At 39.7% G+C, this 26,309-nt stretch overlaps 1 protein-coding gene across 2 annotated transcripts in view; it reads left to right on the top strand.

Annotated features, from left to right (window-relative positions):
* Cdkl5 (cyclin dependent kinase like 5) overlaps positions 1 to 23,711 on the top strand; it is a 186,953-nt gene extending 163,242 nt beyond the window's left edge. For both annotated transcript variants that reach the window (XM_021153604.2, XM_029473209.1), the window contains exons 14-18: positions 296 to 401; positions 5,860 to 5,983; positions 15,096 to 15,195; positions 20,212 to 20,331; positions 23,311 to 23,711. In XM_021153604.2, coding sequence (XP_021009263.1) covers positions 296 to 401; positions 5,860 to 5,983; positions 15,096 to 15,195; positions 20,212 to 20,331; positions 23,311 to 23,697 — 837 coding nt within the window. In that variant the 3' untranslated portion in view covers positions 23,698 to 23,711. The remainder of the gene's footprint in view (positions 1 to 295; positions 402 to 5,859; positions 5,984 to 15,095; positions 15,196 to 20,211; positions 20,332 to 23,310) is intronic.
* Positions 23,712 to 26,309: the final 2,598 nt, after the last annotated feature.

Here is a 26,309-nt window from a genome sequence, read left to right as displayed (position 1 = left end):
CCAACAATGGAGGAGTGTTCCTCTTTCTCCACATCCTCGCCAGCATCTGCTGTCACCTGAATTTTTGATCTTAGCCATTCTGACTGGTGTGAACAACCTAGCTTTTAAACGGTCTCCATACCCAATCTTCCATAAATTAATTGAACTGACTTAGAAAATAAGTACTTTTATTTGTAACATAAGCCTGAGTTTTCATTTTAAAAATCAAAAAAATAAGGCACTGGCTGGGCTTTGTTGTAAGCTGCACTGTCATCAAGCCATGGTTTAACTTTCATAACCTTGTTTCCTGCCTCAGGGTGGAGTATACCATGACCCACACTCTGACGACGGCACAGCTCCCAAAGAAAATCGGCATCTATACAATGACCCTGTCCCAAGGAGAGTTGGTAGCTTTTATAGAGGTAAGTCACCCCACCCCTGTGTTTGCTGTTGAGTCTATCTCCTTTCCTTATCCACCACTATTTCTTCATTACTCCAGTGGACCTCAGACCAACAGCATCGCCTGTGTTCCCATCATCTGGCAGTTCTCCTTGCCCCTAGTCACCATTGTCATTTAGTCCCTTGTCTCTTCTGGCTGGGACCCTGATTAGTCTCTGTCTCCAAGGCACCCATCCAAACAATCCTCAGAATGATCCTGAAGCTAGATATTGACCATGCCATTCATTCGACATTTACCTATGTCACTTTGTGCCCAGAAGAGTTTAGCCTATAAAAATCGTGGCTACATGATAGCTATGAAGACAGATCCACACCAAATTATAAACATCCATAAAACATGAGGACTTTTAAAATTATATATATATCTATTTTCAGGCCGTGGACACACAGGCCATGGTATACCTGTAGAGAGAGGTCAGAGGATAGCTTATAGGACTCAGTTCTTTTTGTCTACAATGTAGGTACAGGAGATCAGTCTCAGGCCATGATACCTGATGGCAATCTTTCCCCTGATGAGCTATATGAAATTATAAATATATATACATATACATATATACACACACATATGTGTATATACATACATATACATATGCATGTATATATATATATATATATTCATGTGTGTATACACACATGTGTGTGTATGTATATAATTTTTATTTTGGAACAACATCTCACTGTGTAGACCTAGGCTGCCCTAGAACTACAGGTGTAACTAGACTGGTCTAAAACTTAAAAATATTTACCTATCTCTGCCTCCTGAGTGTTATGTGTAAAGGTGTGTGCCAACACACCCAGTTTAAGATTTTTAAAAATATTTTGATTGTGTATTTGTATTGTGTGAACATTACTCATGGCAATGTGACATTATAATACCAGAAACTCAGACATGCCTAGAATATGTTAGTAGATAATACAGATAAAAATATCCACCCTCATTCTTGCCTTTACAAAGGAGATTGCCAGCAAGTATAATAATTCTCTAGGGCAGTCAGAGAATGGTACTATAGGAGAAAGAAATAGAGCAGGCATCCATTGTCCCTAGTACATTGTCCACAATTGTACCCCAATACCTTAGCTCTAATTTGTTGATAGGCCTTTGGATGCTTGATAACAGACTGTTTATGATCAAATCCTTGTGGTCCACTCTTTCTGTTCCCCGCCCACTTCTACCCACAAGTCTCAAGCACACCTGGCTCTTTCATGTCCTGGAACACACTGCTTTCCTAATGGCACCAGTTGTTTTCATGGGACAGTTTTCCCTTTCCTACGCCAGAAGTATCTCTTCTTTGTTCTATTCAATGGTGCCTTGTCTTTGTCCCTGATACAAGGCAGAGCACACTGCACTGGATCTAGTGTTTCTCTGCAAGGTTTTTGAGCCTCTTGAATATTCTGAGTTTGAAGGATGGAGATGGAGTTCAGTGATAAGAGTGTCTGCTTGGTGTGTGTGAAACCTTGAATTTGATCCTGGAAGAGAGAGATGGAGGAAAGGAAAGAAAGAGGCAGGAACTGGCTGACACAGCTTCATAAATAGTTATTAATTGAATTAAAGAAAACTTTCAAGAGTAGTTTAAAAATAGACTTTGTTGTTGAACAGATGACTAAAGCATGTTTTTTGGGTTCTGTTAATTTAGCAGAGAACTATTAAAGAAAGACAACCCTTTGAGGTTGCACCTGATGGTAAAGTGCCAAATATTTGAGAATCCCAGTGCTTTGGTGGCAACATGAACAGGAGGCTGGGGTATATAAAGTCCATAAGACTTAGCACAGCCTTGACTTGTATGTCCACATTGTCTGACTTCCTGCTCTTTTTGATGTTATAGACAGCTGGAGAGGTTCAGTCAGGGTCAGAGGGGACACAAAATACTGTTTGGTAATTAAAATTAGGAATCTGAGCTAAATAAATGCATACAAGTGTTATTCGGGAAGAGATGTGCATTGAATAATTAGGCTACTATGTGGTCTTTCCCACCTCTACCTTTTAGAAAAGGACTAGGCATCAAATATGCTTCTTAATGACCCCCCACCCAATTCTATGGTAACTGTAGAATCTTATAAGGCTAAACCTTTTTATTCATTTAATATATATATATATATATATATATATATATATATATATATATNTGTGTGTGTGTGTGTGTGTGTGTGTGTGTGTGTGTGTGTGTGTGTGTGTATGAATGAATGAGTGGTCTGTCTTCATGCACACCAGAAGAGGGAATCAGATCCCATAACAGATGGTTGTGAGCCACAATCTGGCTGCTGAAAATAAATTCTGGACCTCTAAGCCATCTCTCCAGCCCAAGGCTAAACTTTTAATTTAGACTAACATTAATTAGTTTTCTTGTCTTGTGCATGAGTGAAAACATCTTCAGTGTAAGTTTTTCTTTTAAAATCATCTAAATTTTGTTGTTTGCACATATGATTGGAGAAAATATCCTTCTTTTGGGGAAAGGGTCTATCCATGTAGACCAGGTTAGCCTCCAGCTGACTTGTATCCTTCTGTTTCTATATTTCAATTCTGGAATTCTAGGTGTGTGCTATCATGCCCAGTAGAGGAATGTTTTAATATAAAATGGAAGTGGAGTTTTAAATTAATAAAATAGTCTTTTGGCTACACTATTTGGGTTACAAATAGATTGAATTAGTTACTGTGGGAAAAACATTTCCTTTATCTATTTCATAATCTACTTTGAGATTTGGCAAGTAGAACATTTTAATTTTTAAAAATTCGGTAATAGGAAGGAAAGTTTAAACTAAATGAACCACTTGGAGACATCTGTCATTTCAATGATACTGCTAAGTCCTAGAGAAAAAGGGTGGTTTTTTAAAACTGACAAATGTTTCCAGATATATCTAGAGAGATGTTTCTAGAATAGGTTCATCCTATTTTTTTTAATCCAGGTTTCTTATCCAGAGGCAAGTGAAATGGTGTCATTTTGTTGTTGTTGTTGTGTTGTGGTTTTAATTTTATGTTTGAGATTATAATTGCATTTCTTCCTTCCCTTTCCTCCCTCCAGAGTCTCCCATATGCCCCCACCTTGCTCTCATTCAAATTCATGGCTTCTTTTTTCACTAATTTTTATTGCATACATATATGTGTACTTACATATCTATTCCTATCTATAACCTTCTCGCTCCTTATGTGACTGTATGTGTGTTTTCAGGGCTGATATTTTGGCACCTTTCCTGCTCTCAGCTTTCCTCAGTTGCCTATAGTTCTTTGTAGAGATTCAGGCCTCCCGGGTTTTTTTTTTTTTTTCCCTGTCCACTTTGACATATCCTTTGGTATTATCCTTGTTCAACTCATATTTGGAAATGTTGCTAAGACTATGGGTGTAGCTTCTTATATTCCTCAGAGACACAGTCTCATAGCAGATTTCCTGATTCTTTGGCTCTTAAAATCTGTTCATTCCTTCCCTTTTCCACAATGTTCCCTGAGCACTAGGTGCAGGGCGTATTATAAATGTATCCATTAGGACTAGGCACCACGACTCTGTATTTCGATTAGATGTTGTTTCCTGTAATGGTCTCCATCTATTGCTGAGGAGTGAAGACTACACTTACCTATGAGTATAAGAACAATGTTTATAGATTGTTGTTAGGGGTTATGATGACTTAGTACATCAGTGGTTGTAGATTCTCCTCCAAGAACCATGCTTTCACTAGCACTGAGTAGTTAGCTAGGCTTCTAGTATCAGACATGGTTTCCCTATTGTTGAGCAGGTCTTCGGTGTAATTAGAAATCTGTTGGCTACTGGCAAGATATACATGCCACTCCTGTACCCTTGGAATTATTGTGCCTGGTCCCTGATGTGGTTCCATCAGCATTATAGCTGGGTAGGTGTCTTAGTTGGGGTTTTACTGCTGTGGAGAGACACCATGATCACAGCAACTCTCATAAAGGAAAATATTTCATTGGGGCTAGATTACAGTTCAAACATTTTGTCTATTTATGGTCATGGCTGGAAGGATGGCCGTACACAGACTGACATGGTACTGGAGAGGTAGCTGAGAGTTCTACATCCAGATCAGCAGGCAACAGGAAGAGAGAGAAACTTGGCCTGGCTTGAGCATCTGAAAAACCTCAAAACCCACCCCCAGTGACACAGCTCCTCCAACAAAAATAGTGCCTCCTAATAGTGCCACTCCCTGGTGACCAAGCATTCCAATCTATGAGTCTGTGGGGGCATCCTCATTCAAAACCCCCACAGGAGGACCTCCCTCCTTGATGCCTCCCTCCTTTGGAAACTTGGATGGCACCTTCTGGCACCATGAAAGCAAGTCCTCAGAGAGGGGGCATGTAGGTCAGTTCCAGTTCAGGGATCTCTGGGCTCTGTAGAGCAAACAGGAAATTAAAATGGAATCATTGCCAAGATAGGGGGTTAGGGAATAGTAGAGAGGGGAATAGCAGGGGATAAGTGATCTGATCAGAGAAATGTGAAAGGAGGGGAGGCGAGGTAAGTACAGAAGCAGGTGGGAGATGGATTAAATAACATTAGGAATGTCTGAGAAGTGACAAGTAATCATACTATTAACTGTTTACCTAAAAAACTCTAACACGGAGATGCAGTTCTGTGTATGAATATGTAGGTTTTGTTTCAACATCAGTATAAGATAATATCTTATACTATAACCCAGTCAGGATGACCTGGAACTCACTCTAACCTAGTCTGTCCTTGATCTCATTCAGTCCTCCCACCTGAGCCTCTTGAACAGTGGAATTACATCTAGCAAGCACTTCTTGCTTGATGTCACTGATCTTGATATACAATGTACATATTACTTTTGTGATGAAATTTGTAGAGCGGCCAAGTTTAGAAATTGATGAAAACATGGTTACCCCTTCCCCCAAAGCAGAATCACTCAATACATCATAGTCTATATTTCTGTTCATTTTTTGCTCTGAGAATATATAGAAAATTAATATTTTGTGCAAATGGCCAAATTTCCTTAGAGTTTAAAGATCTAAGTGGCACACCCTTACATTGCCAAATCTTAAACTGTAATTTGTGTGTTCCAGTACACATATTGTTAAGTATGCTATTGGACTAAGAATGGATTTTGCCTAATTAGACCTGTAATGAGAAAGCCTCAACTTCAAAGAATGCCAAAAACATGGTATTTGGCAGTGGTTGCTACAGTAGTCATATTTTCAATGCTGTCCAATCTAATAGTGTCCTCAAATATTCTGCAGCCAATCAGCTGATATCCCAGGTTTCTGTTTTGAAATCTTTATTACTTACCCTTGTAACCATGTAAGCGGTTGAGGAGGGAAATTTGCCTAGACCACCTCCATACTCAGGAAACAAAGGTTCTGGAAAGGCAGAGGAAGACGTTTTGTTTGTGTTCAAGAAATGCAGTAGAATACTATCAGAACTATGCAACAAAGCACTTCAGTAATGTTTTTTCTCCTTCATTTAGTGCCATCTCCACGACCAGACAATTCTTTCCATGAAAATAATGTGTCCACTCGAGTTTCTTCTCTGCCATCTGATAGCAGTTCTGGTACAAATCATTCAAAAAGACAACCAGGATTTGATCCATGGTGAGTGTTTTGGTTTGGTCTCACTCTTCCTTTTGCTAATTGTAGATTTGGGAATTCAAAGATATGCAAGGTAAACTTTTTCTTTTCTTTTCCCCGCTCTCGGCCATTCTTTCTTTAAGAATAAGAAAAACATGTTATGTTGGAGGGTTTTGTACCTTTTTTCAAGATCAGAATTTATATTAAATAACATAGCAGAAAAGTCTCTCATCATATTCATTCATTCGTTTATTGACAGTGAACTTGGTCCTGACACTCTGCATAGCCCTCTGTATCCACTGCCGTAGTTCTCATAGTTGCCCTTTGAGGGACGAGTTACTCCCATTCCATACACAGTGAAGCTTGAAAGTCAGAGGATGTACCTGGTGCTAAACACCTGTAACATAGAGCAGGGACACAGGACACTAGCACTTCCCTCTAGAATTGTTAGGATATTTAAGTGATACAATATTAAGAAAGCACCTAAAATGGTACCTGGCACTGTAATGGCTCATTGTGTTGGTAGCTATGGTTATTATATTTATGTTTCCATGGATTGTTGACCATTTTGCTTTTAACCTAGCTCATAAACTTCCATACCTCTTTGTGACTGTGTTTTCCTCCCTAGAGTGTAGAAAACATAAGAAAACAGACTTAGCTTTTGTTGGTTTTCAGTGTTGACCATTTTTAGATGTTGCATGGACAAGCCCTGAGAATAATGTCAAAGTGTCAAATACAGATGCATAGAATGGACTGTCTTTTCTTGGTTGTTTGCATAACACAGTGGGAACAATCTAAAACAGTATCAATTTGAGACTTGCATAATCGTTTGAGAATTAGGTTAGTCAGGTACAAATTAAATGAAAGTATGAACTGGTCGGCATAGTGGTACTAGACTGTAATTCCAGCATTTGGGACACTGAGACAGGAGGATTGCCAGTTCAAAGCTAGCCTGAGAAATGTAGTGAGATTCTATCTCAATGCCTTGCCCAGGGAGTTGGGGGGATCCAAAAGTAGGATACACACTGTTAGCATGGTGCTGTTTCTAGAGGGCAGGGTGTGCATGTTTTAGGGGTTTGATTTAGTTTGGTTGCAGAGACTGAATGTAGGATCTAGTATATAATAACCATGTGGTCTAATCTCTCTGAATAGAACTTTAGATGAGTGTGTGTGTGTGTGTGTGTGTGTGTGTCCGTCCATGAAATTGGTTGTTTTCAAAACAATCAAAAGTACAGTTGAGCTGTTCATCTTTAGCCAAGACATCATCAAGTCATCCTTGTTCTAATGCTGCTATTATGTGGTTTACGAAGGTTCCAGAATCCCTAGCTGTAAATGAGTTCTCTTCTTTTATTCTCTACGCCACCATTATGTTTCTATGGTGTATCTTATTCATGTATCATATCTAACATAATTTAATCTTTAATTAACCTTGACTCGTCTTGATTTGTTTCTTGACCAAGATCTTTGTTTTGCTGTATTCTTTATATCTAAGAGAACTATGCATTTGCTAACACAAACATAAAAGAAAGTCTTGCTAAATTCTGTAATAGTACCACTTTACATTTCTTTGGGGAAGAGAATGTTTGTACACTGTACATATTTTCTGCAATGGAAAGATCAAGTTGCAATATCATATTTAAAACCAATGAATAGATATTGTAGTTTAACACCCAGAGCTGTTATTCTGGCCATCTTAGTTGTATTGAATCCACCTAAGAAACTGGAGATAAGCCAAAATATTTCAGAACAAGAAAAATAGACTTAATACAGCCAGACTCATCTTTTACTAATAGGCTCTTCATTTGTAAGCTATTTATTCCTCCTAGTGTCCAGTTTTAGTGGGTTAGTACTGAGGTCAATAGGATAAGATGTGGTTTCAGCCCATAACACAGTGTCCAAAGGGGAGGGGAATCACAGGCAATAGCTATGGAGCAAAGCATGGGTGTGGTTTATCTTTTCACAGACCTGTGAGAATTCCATGTGTCAATTTAGATAGGTATCAGTTTAGAGTGTGTGCCTATAAAATGAATAGCAATTCCTTTACAATAGATAAACAAATGACAAAGTATGGAACTAGTTTAGAAAAACTTCCATCAAAATTGGGCTAAAATTGGAGGAAAGGACTCTGAAACTCATTTGAAAAATTAGGGTTTTTTTTCCACAGCATTATGAATATATTGTGTCCATTACAGCTTGTCAGTCTGTCTTGCAGTTCTTCTCATAGAATCCTTCACTGACTTTCATGAGGCAGGGGAATGACAGCGCAGTGCCCCCCACCCCTCCCACACACCCTCCATGCAGCTCCCAGAGGGCTTGTGCTAAAGTTCAAGAGGCTATCTGTACAGTCCTCCACTGCTCTTCATTGTGAGCCTGGGAGCAGTTTTGAGTGAGAGGCCAGGCTCTTTGGTTGATTTCTCTCTTTATCTCTAATACCTAATATGCTACTCAGTAAATGCTGATTAACTGTAAGTCAGTTTTTGTTTTCATTTCTTCCTTCCTTGATTACAGTGAGTTTTTAAACTTCCCTCATTCTTCTTGACTCCCTTGGGAAGAGTTGTTAGTCTAGATGACAGGAGTCTCAGTTTTGTGTGAGACCCTGCCTATTTATCCTTTATCTAAAAGTGTGTCTGTCCTCCTTCAACCTTGTAGCCATACTATTTTGATCAATGCTGGTCCCCAAGGTGATGGACTGGGTCACACTAGATGCATAACCCTTCTCAAAGCTTCCTTGTCTGAAATTTATGTAACACCCAAAGCTGCCCACTATACCACATGAAATTATAGAAGCCATAAATCCACATAGGGCAATAGTTGCCACACATATGCCTGGTGGTCTCAATGCTCCATGTTCAAGGCTCCTTCTTCCTTTGTGTAACACACAGCTTTTCAAGTACTTGAGTTCCAGGCAGCTGCTCTCTCTTCCTTTCTCTTCCAGGCTTTTTTCTCTTTGTGTTTTCTCTGTGTGTTTCTGTATAGCTCTGCTTAGTTCTTTCCTTTTCTCTCCCCTTCTTTGTTCAGGCTTGCTTTCTTCTGGCTTTTTTTTTTGGGGGGGGGGCGTGTTGAGACAGGGTTTCTCTGTGTAGCCCTGGCTGTCCTGGAACTCACTTTGTAGACCAGGCTGGCCTCGAACTCAGAAATCCNCCTGCCTCTGCCTCCCAAGTGCTGGGATTAAAGGTGTGCGCTACCACTGCCTGGCTCTTCTGCCTTTTATGATGCAAACATACTCATAATTTCTTTCCCCTTTCCTTTTGGCCCCTAGACTCTTTCCCTGCCTACATCTCAACCCTACCACCTGGTCTGCTTCAGCTTAGAAATGTTGAACTTAGTCATTCCTCCTGCCCCACCTATACTGTAGTTTCTCCAGTGCCTTAAAGATCTTAGGGAGGAGTCCACCTTCTTGAGTTCTTTATATATATTGGATATTAGTCCCCTATCTGATTTAGGATAGGTAAAGATCCTTTCCCAATCTGTTGGTGGTCTTTTTGTCTTATTGATGGTGTCTTTTGCCTTGCAGAAGCTTTGCAGTTTCATGAGGTCCCATTTGTCAATTCTCGATCTTACAGCACAAGCCATTGCTGTTCTATTCAGGAATCTTTCCCCTGTGCCCATATCTTCAAGGCTTTTCCCCCACTTTCTCCTTTATAAGTTTCAGTGTCTCTGGTTTTATGTGAAGTTCCTTGATCCACTTAGATCTGACCTTAGTACAAGGAGATAGGAATGGATCAATTCGCATTCTTCTACATGATAACAACCAGTTGTGCCAGCACCATTTGTTGAAAATGCTGTCTTTCTTCCACTGGATGGTTTTAGCTCCCTTGTCGAAGATCAAGTGACCATAGGTGTGTGGGTTCATTTCTGGGTCTTCAATTCTATTCCATTGGTCTACTTGTCTGTCACTATACCAGTACCATGCAGTTTTGATCACAATTGCTCTGTAGTAAAGCTTTAGGTCAGGCATGGTGATTCCACCAGAGGTTCTTTTATCCTTGAGAAGAGTTTTTGCTATCCTAGGTTTTTTGTTATTCCAGGTGAATTTGCAGATTGCTCTTTCTAATTTGTTGAAGAATTGAGATGGAATTTTGATGGGGATTGCATTGAATCTGTAGATTGCTTTTGGCAAGATAGCCATTTTTACAATATTGATCCTGCCAATCCATGAGCATGGGAGATCTTTCCATCTTCTGAGATCTTCTTTAATTTCTTTCTACAGAGACTTGAAGTTTTTATTATACAGATCTTTCACTTCCTTAGTTAGAGTCACGCCAAGATATTTTATATTATTTGTGACTATTGAGAAGGGTGTTTCCCTAATTTCTTTCTCAACCTGCTTATTCTTTGTGTAGAGAAAGGCCATTGACTTGTTTGAGTTAATTTTATATCCAGCTACTTCACTGAAGCTGTTTATCAGGTTTAGGAGTTCTCTGGTGGAATTTTTAGGGTCACTTATATATACTATCATATCATCTGCAAAAAGTGATATTTTGACTTCATCTCTTCCAATTTGTATCCCCTTGATCTCCTTTTGTTGTCGAATTGCTCTGGCTAGGACTTCTAGTACAATGTTGAATAATTATGGGGAGAGTGGACAGCCTGCTGGCGAGGATGTGGAGAAAGAGGAACACTCCTCCATTGTTGGTGGGATTGCAAGCTTGTACAACCACTCTGGAAATCAGTCTGGCGGTTCCTTAGAAAATTGAACATAGTACTATTCGAGGATCCCACAATACCTCTCCTGGGCATATATCCAGAAGATGTCCCAACCGGTAAGAAGGACACATGCTCGACTATGTTCATAGCAGCCTTATTTATAATAGCCAGAAGCTGGAAAGAACCCAGATGCCCCTCAACAGAGGAATGGATACAGAAAATGTGGTACATTTACACAATGGAGTACTACTCAGCTATTAAAAAGAATGAATTTATGAAATTCCTAGGCAAATGGATGGACCTGGAGGGCATCATCCTGAGTGAGGTAACACAATCACAAAGGATCTCACACAATATGTACTCACTGATAAGTGGGTATTAGCCCAAAACTTAGGATACCCAAGATATAAGATACAGTTTGCTAAACACATGAAACTCAAGAAGAATGAAGACTGAAGTGTGGACACTATGCCCCTCCTTAGAATTGGGAACAGAACACCCATGGAAGGAGTTACAGAGACAAAGTTTGGAGCTGAGACAAAAGGATGGACCATCTAGAGACTGCTGTATCCAGGGATCCATCCCATAATCAGCTTCCAAACGCTGACACCATTGCATACACTAGCAAGATTTTGCTGAAAGGACCCAGATATAGCTGTCTCTTGTGAGACTATGCTGGGGCCTAGCAAATACAGAAGTGGATGCTTACAGTCATCTATTGGATGGATCACAGGGCTCCCAAGGGAGGAGCTGGAGAAAGTACCCAAGGAGCTGAAGGGATCNGCAACCCTATGGGTGGAACAACATTATGAACTAACCAGTACCCCAGAGCTCTTGACTCTAGCTGCATATGTATCAAAAGATGGCCTAGTCGGCCATCACTGGAAAGAGAGGCCCATTGGACATGCAAACTTTATATGCCCCCGTACAGGGGAACGCCAGGGACAAAAGAAACTGGGAATGGGTGGGTAGGGAAGTGGCGGGGAAGGTATGGGGGACTTTTGGGAGAGCATTGGAAATGTAATTGGGGGAAAAATGTAATAAAAAATATTAAAAAAAGAAAAGATCCTAGGGAGGGTCTTTGATCCTTCATCTTCCCAGTTTCCCAGGACGAACTCTGCAATGGCAAATGCTGAACTGTTCTCCTGCCCCCCTCTCTTCTAACCTTCCACTTCTCCAGTTGCTACCTCATCCTGGTGGAACTTCTATCTTCCCAGGCAGAATTCTGCTTCCTCCAAGGAGTGGTGTCCCCTTCTTTCCTTTCCTGCTAGCACTAAAATTCTGTTCTAAAGCCAGTTTGCCTTGTAACGCATCCCCTCGCCCCACCCTTGACTGCATTCATAAAGCTATGAAGGTCATATTTTCCCCAGCAGTACAGCACTGCATCCACAGACTTGTAACTTGCCACCAACCCATTTGTACCTATGCAACCACATCTTAAGCTTCTAGCTTTCAAAGTGATGAAGGCACTGCTCTGGGTTTCCAGACTGAATCACAGAACTTGTACTTCAGAACTTAGAACTTAAGTGGTGCTTAACTAGCAAGTTCTAATGGATTTCAAGAATGCCTGGGGTGCTCATGTCAGGTTTATGTGGGATTGAGGTCAGAGGCTTTGTGCATGCCAGGTGCACATTCCACCAGCTGAGTTTCATCAGCACCAACTATATCTCTAACCCCAAAGTACTCTGGGCTGTATAACACCTTTTTGATGACCTATAGCATACTATTGGTATGTGTTCTCAAAAATTAAAAAGGATATCAGAAATTCTGCTACCTAGATAAAGCTTGTAAAGCCGTTTTTGGGGTGGGATGAGGATTCTATTTTGAGAAGAAGTAAAATTTAAAACAAGAATATCAATAATTCTATTACCTACATAGAGCTTTTAAGTTTTTTGTTTGTTTGGTTGGTTGGTTGGTTTTATGAGACAGGGTTTCTCTGTGTAGCTCTGGCTGTCCTGGAACTCACTTTGTAGACCAGACTGGCCTCAAACTCAGAAATCCACCTGTCTCTGCCTCCCAAGTGCTGAGATTAAAGGCGTGCGCCACCACCATCACCACCGCCTGGCTAAGGTTTTTTTTGGGGGGGTGGGGGTGGAGGTTCCTTTTTGAGAAGTAGTAATCTACCCACTGTTAACCACTGTTCTCAAACACGTGTGCTAAAGCGATCCTCCCACTGTAGTCACATACCTAGGACTACAAGCATATGCCATGAGGCTTTGCTTATTTTTTTCCCCTAGTGCATTCAATGGAACCCAGGGTCTTGTCAATATTGTACAAGTGCCCTTCCACTGAGCTGCATCTCCAGCCAAGATTTCTGTTGCAATTTCTTCCTGCATTTTTAAAAAAGTGAATATAGCAGCTAGAGGAATGGTTCAGGAGTTAAGAGCACTTATTGTTCCTACAAAGGATCCAGGTTTGGTTCCCAGTACAAATAGTGGCTCACACCCATCCATAAGCCCAGTTCCAAGGAATCCCACACCCTCTTCTGACCCCCATGGGCTCCAGGCACACAAGTGGTACACACACAGAGACTAATTGCTAAAACATAAGATAAATAAATCTTTAAAAAATAAATAAATGAATATTAAAATGCATTGTATAACCTATATGCCTTCTTGCCATATATTTGGATTTATCTGTTATGAAAAAAAACTTGAAATCATTATATTTTCACTTACTACTGTCATTTAAATATTCTTTTATGTCAGTAGATATTCTTTGAAGCTGTGATTTATTTTTAATAGCTTCATTGTGTTTTCTGCCGTGCAACCAATAATGGTTTATTTAGAATTTTCCTGGCTTACATATTTTAATGAAAAAAGCTGGGTGCTGCTTTCTTCATATTTTCTTAGATATTATAATCACTTCATCGCTGTTTGGTATTCTGAAACCATAAATATAAATTAACTGTTAATTTTAATGATTCTACCACTTTTACTTTAGGGAATATGTAAATATTTGAGGTTTTTTTTTTCAAGAATAATAGCAGTTGAGTTGCTTTTTGAAGAGTGTAAGTCCAAAACCAAGGTGTCCCCCAACCCCTCTTTTTATGAAAAGTGGGTTTTTGTTTCATGGTCAGTCTTGGAAGACAATCTGACTGGCCTTCAACTCAAACATTCTGTGTCAGCCTCCTGAATGCTGGGATTATAGGCATATGCCACCACACGTGGCTTATTTCCTATTTTTGAACATCCTCTATTTTTATTAAAATACCTAGTGTTATCTGTGGTATCAGTCTTTTAAATTTTTTATTCTACTTATTCTTCTTTCATTTATTACATCCTAAATGCAGTTTACTTTCCTCCCAACCCTTCCTCTAAACTCCACCCCTGATCCCCTACCACCAAAGTCATTCCTGTTTTGTTTCTCTTCAGAAAAGGACAGACCTCCCATGGATATCAAACAAATTTGACATATTAAGTTGCAGTCAAGACTAGGCATGTTGTATCAATCTTTCTTTCTTTTCTAAATTTTAAAATTACATTTTTTTTACATCCCAATCACTGTCTCCCCTCCCATCGTCCTTCCTCCCAAACTCCCTCCCCTTCTCTGAGATAGAGGCCCCCCTAGGTATCTCCATATCCTTGGGAGCTCTCAGAGACTGAGCCACTAACCAAAGAACATACATGGGCTGGACCTAGGCCCTCTGCACATATGTATCAGATGTGCAGCTTGACCTTCATGTGGGTTCTGAACAACTGGAGCAGAAGCTATCCCAAAAAGCTGTTCCCCATATTGGGGTATGTTCAACCAGCTGGGCTGCCTTGTCTAGCCTCTGTGGGAGATGAGACCTAACCTTGCAGAGACTTGGTGTGGTATCAATCCTAATGTCAGTATTTTCAGCTAGAATTATTCTTTAACACACACACACACCTTGAGCATACTGTGTTAGAGCATACATCATGTCTACATTTTTTCCTTGAGTATTTTTTTATTTAGGTGTAATAGATTAAAGGTTTAATAAGTAGGAATTTTCCAGTTTGGGGCAATTTTTACTTCCATTAATAATGTTTCTATAGCAGCATTGATTTTTTTTTTAAGTTTTGTAACTTGGCAAGCTACTAATAATAAACTTGTTGAGCTGGTTTTTAGAAGGTAAATAGAAAAATGAAGGTATTGGAGATGTTTCTGTTCTTTCCCTTGGAGAGTTACAGAGGAAGCATCCTCTAAGCCATGCATTTTACAGAATTTCTAATTCAGAGATTTTCAGCAGCAGGAAAATGGTCCCAAAGAGCCGTTACAGATCATTTATAACAGTGCTCAAATTGCTAGTGTGATCAAGCCTGTGCCAAAGACCAGCCATTCCCTATGCTGATTAGATTTGGTTCCCTCTGTGCTTTTTAGAGGACCTTTACCTGTGGGCTCAATTCTTCATGGCTGATTGAATCTGGTATCACACATTTTCAGCCTTCATTATGTTTGTCACACTGTAGCAAGAGAACGATTCAAAGATCTATATGATTAAAAAAAAAAATGCCTTCTCGTTTAGGAAAAGTCCTGAAAACATTAGTCATGCCGATCAACTCAAAGAAAAGGAGAAGCAAGGGTTTTTCAGGTCAATGAAAAAGAAAAAGAAGAAAACTCAAACAGTAAGTACACGACTAATGTCTGTCTCTGTCACGGGGTTCTATGTTATTCTGTGGATACATGTTACCCTCTACACGGGGCAATCAGACTTAATTTCTTAGTGTGGATATATTGTAGACAGCTCTTTCTGAAGTCTTTCATTACCATTCTCTCACAAAGCTTTTCTAGATTCAGCAGAATCTCAAGGAGTAAAAGAAACTTAAATTGGATGAGAAAATACTTTTAAGCCCCTCTCAATAAACCACTTATCCATGTGACTTTAGATTGCTGTAAAAACTATGAAGACACGGGATTTGTTTTTCTCTGGGAGCATAGAGATATGCAAAAACTTCGGGAATGGTTGTGGTTTACATTTAAATCCTGAAATTCATAAATAACTATCACGTCTCATTCTTCCCTGGCTTCTAGGCACAGAGGTACAATTTCATCTGACATTTCAGGGCTGGCTTTGATAAGTAAAGCTATTTCACTTATGGTGGCGTTGTGGGGCAGGCTGCACCTCAGCTCCTAGGAGCTTTGCATCTGAACAATGGGCCAGCCCCACTTGACTGGACTCATCAGTTTGTGGAACCGCTCAAGTGGAAATTCTAATCTAGCTAGTAACAAGAGAAAATGGGGAAGAAAGACAAGCCTCCAAGACAGCAGTAGGGGCAGTTCACTCAGAAAGAGCCTGCCTTCCTTCATTTTATTTTACCCTGATATCTAAGTGATGTTGAATTAGCCACTTTCAATAGTTTTGGGTTTTGACTTTAGTTTTATTTCACACAAGATTTATTCTCGTTCATGGCCTAACCCCATTGGCTTTATCTATACTATTAGTAGAGTTGTGTTTTTGTGTTGATTTTAACAAATATATAAACAAACACTGTGTATAGTGGCTTTGCCTGCATATGTTTGTTCACTACTTGTGTGCCTGGTGCCCACAGAGACCAGAAGAGGGCATTGGGCATTGGGATCCCTAGAACTAGAGACATTTGTGAGCTGCTATGTGCGTGCTGGGACTAAAAACTGTATCCTCTGGAAGAACAGCTAGTCCTCTTAAAAGCTGAGCCATTTCTCCAACCCCTAAGTGTATTTTTAAGGCCCCTTTACATCTAGACATGTGGAAAGCATTCTTTCCCTTGCATATTAGATGCAAGTATTTCATTCCAAATAAATGACTTCAAGCTCTGAGTTGGTGTAGAGCATGGTATTGTAGGCGTTTCCTTCCAGTACTCAGGAGACAGAAGCAGGGAGATCTCTGTGTTCATGACCAGCCTGCTCTACAAAGTGAGTTTCAGAGTAACCAGAGCTCCATGAGAAAACCTTGCCTCACACCGCCACCAAAACATTTCATTATCAAAAAGAAAATATAAAAAAAGAAAACATTGTTCTTGATCTTGCCCAACCTACCACAGACAGGAGCTTTGTAGTCTATGTATATGTGTGTGGAGGAAAGTGTGTGTGTGTGTGTGTGTGTGTATGCGCGAGCGCACACATATACTTGTCTCTGTTTTCTGCTTTATTTTAATGGTTACATGGTATTTCTGAAATGTTCGTGGGGGTGGAAAAGGGTACCTATATATCTCTTACTGAAACTTGCCTAGACTGAAATGTCAAATCAAAATGCCACTCAACTATATTTGTTGCTGAAACTGTATTAAAAAGTGAAGAAATAGGATTGACTTGGCTTTAGGATGTTTAAAATAATTTAAGTGCTAAAACATTAAACTCTGCCCGCTGTCTATAGAATGTATTACCTATCATAAGCATTATCCTTCCAACACCTCTTCCTGGCCACTGTTATAAAATTTTCGGGATTTTGTTAACTACATGCCTACCACCCTGTGATATGATTGAGTTATAGAAAGCAGTAAGGGTAGAAGAATTGAGGCTGTCTTGTACATAAATTTAGATTTTAATACATGTCTGCCTCAGATGAACAGTAAACCTAAAGCCCTTGCCTCACTGTGGCTAAACGAAGTACACACATCTTGCCTCACCGGATTTTTCAAGATTTGGATAAAATTCTAGATATTTAAATAGTATACGTTAGGGTAATAAAAATTACTGTTCTCTAGCATCCTCTCTCTTAAATGTTTTATTAAATATTTATACTAACCTCAGAAAAGCTTTCCACAGATCATGGTGCCTTCAGTTTTCCAAACTGAATTTTTTTTGTACCTCTGCATTTTTAAATTAAGAATAAAATGTAAGTGTTTTGAAATCTAGAGTCAGATTTCCAAAGAATACTATAGAGTGCCAGCCCCCAGGCCCTGAGGCCTGGCATTAACTTAACTCTGCTTTCTTTGAATGAATACTCAAAAGGGAACTTGCTTTTACTTTCTAAAATTCAATAAATGGAAAGCTAAGTAAGACAAACCAAGAAATTGATGGTGTTGAAACTTTTACACAAGATTCCAAGAAACTTAAATCTGCTGCAAGATGTAGGTACTATAGCTAACCCTATATCTCTTTTACTAGATTAGGTGCTGAGCCAGGCAAGTGGTTGACCTGTCCAAAGTCGCACAGAGTTAGAAGAACTAAAACTGGCTTTCCCTGTAAAAGGCCTCTGAGTCAGGGTTTCTCTCATTAGAACAGGAAACCTCAGATATTTACACAGATGTCTTCACACTTGCAGCAATGAAGAGATGATCTTACTGCATTTGTATACACTTTTATTCTCTGACCACTGAGGTAGCCAACAGAGAGAAAAGAGGTGCCAAAAATCATTCTGTACTGTAAAGGTGCCTTCTCTGACTCCAGCAAGTCTGCAAGCTGCCTTGGGGAATCTGGCTTTGTCTACCCAGGGAATTACATAAGTCCCCAGAGCATATGGTGACTTTGCCAGCTTGGTAATTGGATCTTACTTAGTATCTCAACTTGAAATGATACTTCAATATAAAGATTGAACTTTTAAAAACTATTGTGTGTACATGATCTGGGGAAGGAGTGCACGGGGGCCATGGTATATAGAGGTCAGAGGGTAACTTTGTTGACTTTTATGTGAGTTCTTGGAATTCAGTCTCTGGTTGCAAAGTACTCCACTGATCCATCTTACCAGCCCTGAAGATTAAACTTGTATCTCTTTGCTTGAAACCCAGAAATCTGAATTGTACCAAACATTTTAAATGAGGTATATATTTCTAACAGTGTAATGTAGTTCTGCTCACCTAGCCTTAGTATCCCACAACACTGCTAGTCATCTCTCAAGTGATATTTACTGGCTCTAGGTAATTGACCAAAAAGATCAAAAGGACTTAAAGTATATTTTCTTTTATAAAAAAAATAATCCATGTGGTAGAATCTCTTCATTACTGAGATCCTAACAGTTAGTAATGGCTGGAGTTCATCAGCAACTCATCAAACACAATTCTTCAAAACAGTCTTATTTTTGACAATGAATAAATTCCTAATTGAGCATAATGTAAGCAGATGCCTAGAGGCCTTAGGCATTCCTAGACTATTGCTCATAATCATTGTATAGACTCTGAAAAATTGTGTACTTGTGTGAACTTACATTATTGTTTCCAGGTGAAAATAATAAATAATCTCTCTAGATGCATAGCACAGAAATTCTTTCCATGATTGCTAATATTTAATCATTTGAGGGCTCCCAAGGGCTAGTAGTTTCAATTAAAGCACCTATTTATTTTGCTTAATATTTTTTTTTATTTTTGCAATTAGCTCATTTGTATCTTATATTACAGACAGACTCCACCAACGGGGAGAATCCAAGCATCAAGAAATCCCTCTTTCCTCTTTTTAATTCAAAGAATCATTTAAAGCATAGTTCTTCTTTGAAAAAGCTTCCTGTAGTCACTCCACCCATGGTACCCGTTTTTACATATCGTAGCCCTGAAAACTGCTCCAGTAAACTTGTTTTACTGATGATGATGATGATGATGACAGCATGTCTTATTTTCATGGGGTCATAATCTTTGTGCTAGTTAAGTACCTGGGCCAGTTCCATAAATTCACTGGGATATATGGATATATATAATACATATACTTTATATATATATATTATATATCTATTCTGGGTTTTCTGCATCAGTTAAAGATGTTGTCGCATAAGCCTACTAAACAAACTAGTAAGGCTGGTTTGGCTGGGCTGATTAGCCAATTGTTGGCAGACGGCATTCTTGAAATCTTTTCATTCCTGTTAAGAATCTGATTAACATTTACAGTCCACAAATGTCTTTTCACTTGGCTCACTGCATGGATTTTGTTACTATTCGGTTGGCAGTTTGTTTCTTTAAAACCAACTTTAAATTGACCAAATTATTTGAGCTAGCAGGCTCCATGAGAAAAGCAGCTTGTACTAGTTGATAACTTGCTTTTGCTAGTCACTAGGTGTAAAGCCATGGCTTTTGCTTGGCATTTGGCATAACTCTCCTTTTGTCCACTAAAGCCATTGAAGAGACCAATTGCATTCATTTGGAATTTGTGGCATAAATTTCAAGCAGTTTCTAAGCCTACAATGGCAGACCCAGATTTACTGGGCAGTGGTTTGGGACTATGATTCAAACCATACTTCCCTACTTTTTCTCTCCTTGAAAGCTCCCTAGACTTCTTTGGCAGCATCAAATACAGATTTTGCATCATATTCCCAGCATGAGATTTTGGTTTTGTTTTTGTTTTATTGAACTGGTTCATAACCTAACTACAATATGAAATGAGGATGCCACAGCAGTTCCTGGTCCAGCCCACTTTAACTGCTCTCTTTTACAGATACTGAAACTAACAGCATGGGAATGCTTTAAGGGTTAAGGTTTTAACCAAGCTGCATGAATCTGCCAATTTTTCCTAACGCAGGGAAAATTACTAAGAAGGCAGCAGGCTTTAACTAGCACTACTTGCATCATGAACATTTGGAGAATTTTGGTTTACTTACTGGGTCTTTTTTTTTCTCTCTCTTTTGAAATTTGGTTTAGTTCAGTTTACTTTTCAGTTTGGGTCTCCTCTTGGGTGTGGTTGTCTATGTTCATTAAGGTTATTGGTGTGCTTGTTGAATCCTTCTCCATCTTTCCCTCTAGGTGCCCAACACTGATGGTCCTGATCTATTGACCTTACAGAAAGCCATTCATTCTTCTAGCACTGCAAGCAGCAGACCAAAGGAGTGGCGACCTGAGAAGCTCTCAGATCTACAGACCCAGGTGAGTGTAGCTTACATCACTCCCAGATTTTCAGGATGGGAATCAAGGAAGAAAAAAAAAATAGCTTCCCCCAAATCGACCGTAATAAATAGCCTTGGTGCTATTTGCAAGTCAGGATGATTTTCACAGTGATTCCCACTGTGAAAAAAAGCAAGCCTCCACTACCCTTCACCTAGCTGGGGAAAGCAGTGGAGCAATGTGGAGAGATGAACAAGAAGGAGTCCTAGCCCACAAGTAGGCTGCAGCTCAGGAGACAAAGATTCACGAAGACCATACTACAAAGTAAGTTATGCTAGGAAATATTGGTGAGGATAAACTGAGATTGTGAGAAGAATAAGGTTACCTTAAAGATGATAGCATATAAATCAGGCCTTGAAAGCCAGATATTAGAAGCTTTCTTGAAAGAATATTATAACTTTTGAAATCTAAGCCATTTTTATAAAGAAAGGCAAACACTTTTAATAGGAACTGCATATAGTACAGTAACGGGATTATATTTACCTGCCATATGGAGAGTTTTAGTCTCTTTCAAGTAATTAACATATATGTTTAAAACACTTATCCTTTTTGTATTTCTTCACAGTGACATAATCTACCATGTTTATTTTAACAAAATTTGGGGAGTTTAGAAGCAGTGGCTCTAATTTTTATAGGTTTTCTGTTTTGTTCTTTTTTTTTTCCCCTAAGAATGCATTTTACCAGTTAGTCCAGATAACCAGTTAGTCCTACAATTTTCTATGTAATCCAAACTGACCTAAAACTAGCAATCCTTATGGCTTTATATCCCACATGCTAGGACTATAGATCTGGCTTCTTTCACTATAATCTGTTACTTGGAGGTATAAGCAGAAGTTCTCCAAAATTGCCATTCTTTTTGCCTGGCCATTCATATTTTGTACTTATAGCATAATCTCTTCTAAGGGTAAAGGGAGCATAGCGAATGAGATATCCTAACTTGGCGAGGGGGGGAAATACTTATTCAAAATAGGAACACAAAGATCTGAGAGCCTGATGCTAAGGGGCCCCTTTCTAGTAACTTCATGTCTCCAGCTAATTCTGGATTATTATAATTGCTTGATAATTTTCTCGAGTTGACAAGGAAGAACTTGTTTATATCATTTTAATAAAAGTGAAAAAGTAGTCAAGAATGATGCCTCAGACCTATAATCTCAACACTTGAGAATTGGAGGTAGGAGTATGAATAATTTGAAACTATACTGGGCTATATAAACAGAGATCCAGGCCAGCCTGGGCTACATAAAGGCAAGGAGCAAGGAGGATTAAGAGTTGGAGGCCACCCTGGGATACATAAAAGGAATGAGGGTAGAGAAAGACACCCTTTGAATACCTCCTGTGCATAGAACACTTTGCCACCTCCTATAGAGACCCCACAGCTTTCTTTGGGGAAAATGTCATAGAGCTAGTGGCGGGTGCTTTCCTTGAAGCTATTTCTCCTTTAGTTGTTTCTCAGCTCATTTACCGTGGTGGTTAGCACCCTGTTTCTTCAAATCTTACAGTTTTCCTAGCGATTATCAATGTGATTCAAAGTTGACCAATAGCTGGAATGCATGTGGCTTATACCATGGCACTCAGGATAAAAGTACTCTTGAGTTTTGCCAGCCTGTGTTGCTTCAGTAGTAGATTGGTTTGTTTATGGTGTGTGTGTGTGTGTGTGTGTGTGTGTGTGTGTGTGTGTGTGTTGCTTTGGTTTTTTGAGAGAATCTTGAAAAGTTTCCTAAACTATCCTCAAATTTGTGATTCCCACACATCTATCTAGGATTAAATTCATATACTGCCATACTTGGCTTTCTGTGCCTCTTCTGGTAGTGATTCTCCTGCATGTTGTGCTTAAGGTAGAGGAAGAAGTGTTGCCTTACACCACGGAGAAACTTGAGTCTCAGGAGTTAACTGAAAATAGTTGGCCAGTGAGGGACAGATCTCATCTAGGTCTTGGCCTTCTCTTTCCACACCAGTCTCCCTTCCACAGTGCTGTGCTCTGTAGGGTCTTTGACCAGCAGCCATTCTGTAGGCAAGAAGTCCACTAACCAGGGTTTCTGTGAGCAGTTGAAATGCTTTGTATTTTTAGTACCCAAACTGTACCATTCTCACATCAAAAAGATGAAAATGAGTCAGTAAAATACAGCATAGAGCATGAAGATGTAGTATCAAAAAGGGAAACTGCTATCCAATAATTCACTGCCTCAATACCTAAAACTACATTTTTTTCCAGCTACCCTTGCAGCTAGGTATGGTTAGATGTTCAAGTTCTATCCAGTTGTATCAATTACTTCTGCCATTGCTGTGGCAAAATATCTTTACAGATGTAGGGTACAGTCCACCACAATGGGGAAGGCATGGCAGCAGGTCACACTGTATCCACAGTCAGGAAAAAGAGAGATGCGTACCAGTGTTCAGCTTACTTTCTTCTTTCATTTAGCAGGACACCAGCTTCTGGAATGTTGCTCCCACATTCAGAGTGGGTCTTCCCACCTTAGTAAAATCTCTTTAGAAACACCATCACAAACACACCCAGAGGTATATTTCCACAGGGATTCTAAACCCAGCCATTCCACAGTTAAGATTATCCATAGCACTGGCGAAATCGAAGTGAAGACTTATTTGGGATGTCTTCTCAAAAAGGAGAGGCACACCCACGTCTGCTGTTGTTTCTCCTTTCTAGGTCTGAAGCTCGAGAAACATGGTAAAGACAGAATGCAGCCAGATCAAAGGAGCCCTGACCTTCATGTGCTACCTTTGGGGCCCTATAGTTATTTTTCCCCTAGATTTCTAGGCCTTTCGTTTAAAAGGCAGTGACTAAAATCTTATTTGAGAAAACTGGGAGACCAGATAGAGCTGGACTGGCCCACCCAGCCATGTGGCCTCCCTTCCTGCCTCTCTTTAGCACCTGATCTCCGTGGCCTTCCATCTCCTTCACCTACTCTAAATTAAATCTTGTGCATATCTGAATCTTTCTTTCAGAGCCAACCACTAAAATCTCTTCGAAAGCTGTTGCATCTGTCTTCATCAACCAATCATCCAGCTTCTTCAGATCCTCGGTTCCAGCCCTTAACAGCTCAACAAGCCAAAAATTCCTTCTCAGAAATTCGGATTCACCCTCTGAGTCAGGCCTCTGGTGGGAGCAGCAACATCCGGCAGGAGCCTACACCAAAAGGCAGACCAGCCCTTCAGTTGCCAGGTCAGATGGATCCTGGTTGGCACGTGTCCTCTGTGACCAGGAGTGCCACAGAGGGGCCTTCCTATTCTGAACAGCTGGGTGCCAAGAGTGGGCCAAACGGGCATCCTTATAACAGAACAAATCGCTCACGAATGCCAAATCTGAATGATTTGAAAGAGACAGCCTTGTAATTTATGCTGGGATGGAGGGTGTTTATGGGGGGGGGGACAAGCCAGTTGGAAGGGGAGGGTTCAGGGTGGGTTGGGAAATGGGTTGGGCCAGGGTAATAAGCCAGTATTTTCAGCTTTATGAAGGTGTGTGCAATATTGTGTGTGAGGGGGGCCATCTGGCTCCTCGCAGCCACAAATGCTAGTCAGGGATCTTAGAGCCACGGGAGTTCCTTAGGGATCACCACTCCCCACAGGTCTTGTGTGAGAATGGATAGAGTGTGCCATTGAGGAAGAAGAAATTCTTGCCAGTTTCTCCCCATTACATTCCAGCTTTAGTGCAATCTCTGTTGAACTTGGGGAAGCCAGGGTGTGTCCTGGATGTGAGGGATAGAAGAATTCATGTTGACCGATGCCCTTACCACATATTTTTTCTGACTAGACTAAATGTGGGGTTTATTGTAATCTAGGAGTATCCCTTTGAAGGGTTAGCAGATGAACTGTATGTCTTAAATTGTTTTCTAAGCTTCCATATTTGATAGGATTTGTAACATTTATTTATAATTAATATTGTACTGTTATAATCATACCTTTTATGTTATAATGTAAAGTTATTTTGAGCTGTTTGGAACATTGTGAAGCAGTGGGACAGCTACAGTAGTTTCTATAAAAACTAAACAGTAACATTTATATATTGCATCAGGAGTATTTTATTCTATATAACTATAAATATATATGGTAAAGAACTGTCTGTTTTATAAATATATTCATTTAAAGAAAGTATCGTTATGACACTATCTGCCATATTTTTATACATTTGTGATATGAAGTGAGTATTATACTTATAATAAAGGGAGTTGAATTGTGGCTACATGTGATTGTAACAGTATAAACTTTGCTGAACTTTTTGGCCCTAGCAGTAGCCTCTAGACATGATCCTTGGTAGCAGACAAATACAGCGTCTCTTTCCAGGCCCACAGGAGAAGAAGGTTGGCTAAGTCAGTAAGGAGCCCAACAGGCCTCATTTCTGTTCTCAGACACTTGGCTCTCATTTGTGTCCAGGGACATTAACTGGCACACACACGAGAGAAGGGCGGACAGAAGTGGTGTGCATGGGTCTTTACAGAGAATGTGCTCTTCCACTTAGCACTAGTGTTAGAGTATAGACCAAAGATTTGCCAGTGAACATTCCTTGTTGTGAGGTTGTAAGAGGCACCTGTCTGGGGATCTTGCAAACCAGCTCTATGCTCCTGAATGCTGTCCGCCCTCCTGGAGACTCTTGCCTTCAGGTGGGATCTGAGCTACGTGAATGGCATTTCTTCTTCTAACTGCTTTGTTGTTGTTGTTGTTGTTGCTGTTGTTGTTATTGTTGTTGCTCTTCTAATATATTTATAAGGCTCCTGAAGCAATTCCAGATGTAGAGAAAATTGCTATGTCCTTTTTTCCTTCCTGGGACTGTCCATTTATAACAAGGTCATCATGTATACCTGTATATACATACACTCCATCCATCAGAACAGGACTACATCCTTCTCTCATTTGATCACTCTCAACTCCCGAGTTACTATCAAGTATCATCAAAGTATTATAAGGCCTCTGGCCAGCAAGCATTATACCCACCTGTCTCTGGACCATCTTTGACAAAAAAACAAAAACAAAAACAAAAAACAAAACAACAAAAAACAAACAAAAAAATCAAACACCTCATCATCTATCAATAGTCACAGAGTTTTGAAAGTAGTCTCTTAGCAATAAGACTTTTAGAGATCACTCCCATCCCTCAAAGAGGTAACTTTTCAGTATTTACTACTTATTTCAGAATTCTGAGTGTCAGTCCCCAAATAAAGTCAGCTATCACTGAAATCTGCTGCGTAACTGTTAACCCTTCCCTGAGATTTTGAGAATCATAGCACTGATGATAATGAAGATTATAAAGGTCTTAGATTCTTTGAAGCTTAAATTGTGTGCATATTGCATATTTATATAAATACTATTAATGATGTGTATTGATTATATATAGAGGTCATTTTAAGGTGCTTTTTATTTAATTTTAATAAGTATAATAGGCACTAAAATGAAACTCAACTGGGTACTATCATGGAAACAATTTGATTCATTTGCATGCTCTTGCGTTCTTTTCCTATCTTGTTTCTGTTACCAGTTCAGTACTGTCTGGGTAGCTCTGAATTCTGGCTTTTCCCAGGCAAACTGTTCAATTATCCAAGTGAGGTAGACCCTCAGCAGTTTTTGCCTGGATATAATGACACTAAAAAGGTGTATATTTAACTCTTCTTTTTCATACTAGATCTGTACCTTTGTATCCCCTGCCCGCCACCCCGCCATGTCCCCTGCAAACCAGAAACTACATTTTGTTTTCTCTGGAAAGACTTCTCACTGTGCTGTGTGCTTAGGAACTGCGAGGTCCCATTGCCATGTTGTGGCATTCGTGACTCGTCGTCACCAAGGGGCTGGTTTCCCATGTTGTCATCTTTGCTAACACTGGGATCTCAGATGTTTGCCGAACATTTATATTCGTGATGGTTCTTTAAAGAAGGGCTAGAACAATTGCCTTCTACCTAGAGCAAACTAATCCTAACTGATGAAGTCAACACTTAACTTTTCCTACATTCCCAGAT

The sequence above is a fragment of the Mus caroli genome, chromosome X (genome assembly GCF_900094665.2).
Source record: "Mus caroli chromosome X, CAROLI_EIJ_v1.1, whole genome shotgun sequence".
Lineage (NCBI taxonomy): Eukaryota > Metazoa > Chordata > Mammalia > Rodentia > Muridae > Mus > Mus caroli.
Note: the sequence above shows the minus strand (reverse complement) of the source record. Positions and strands in the feature narration are given on the sequence as shown.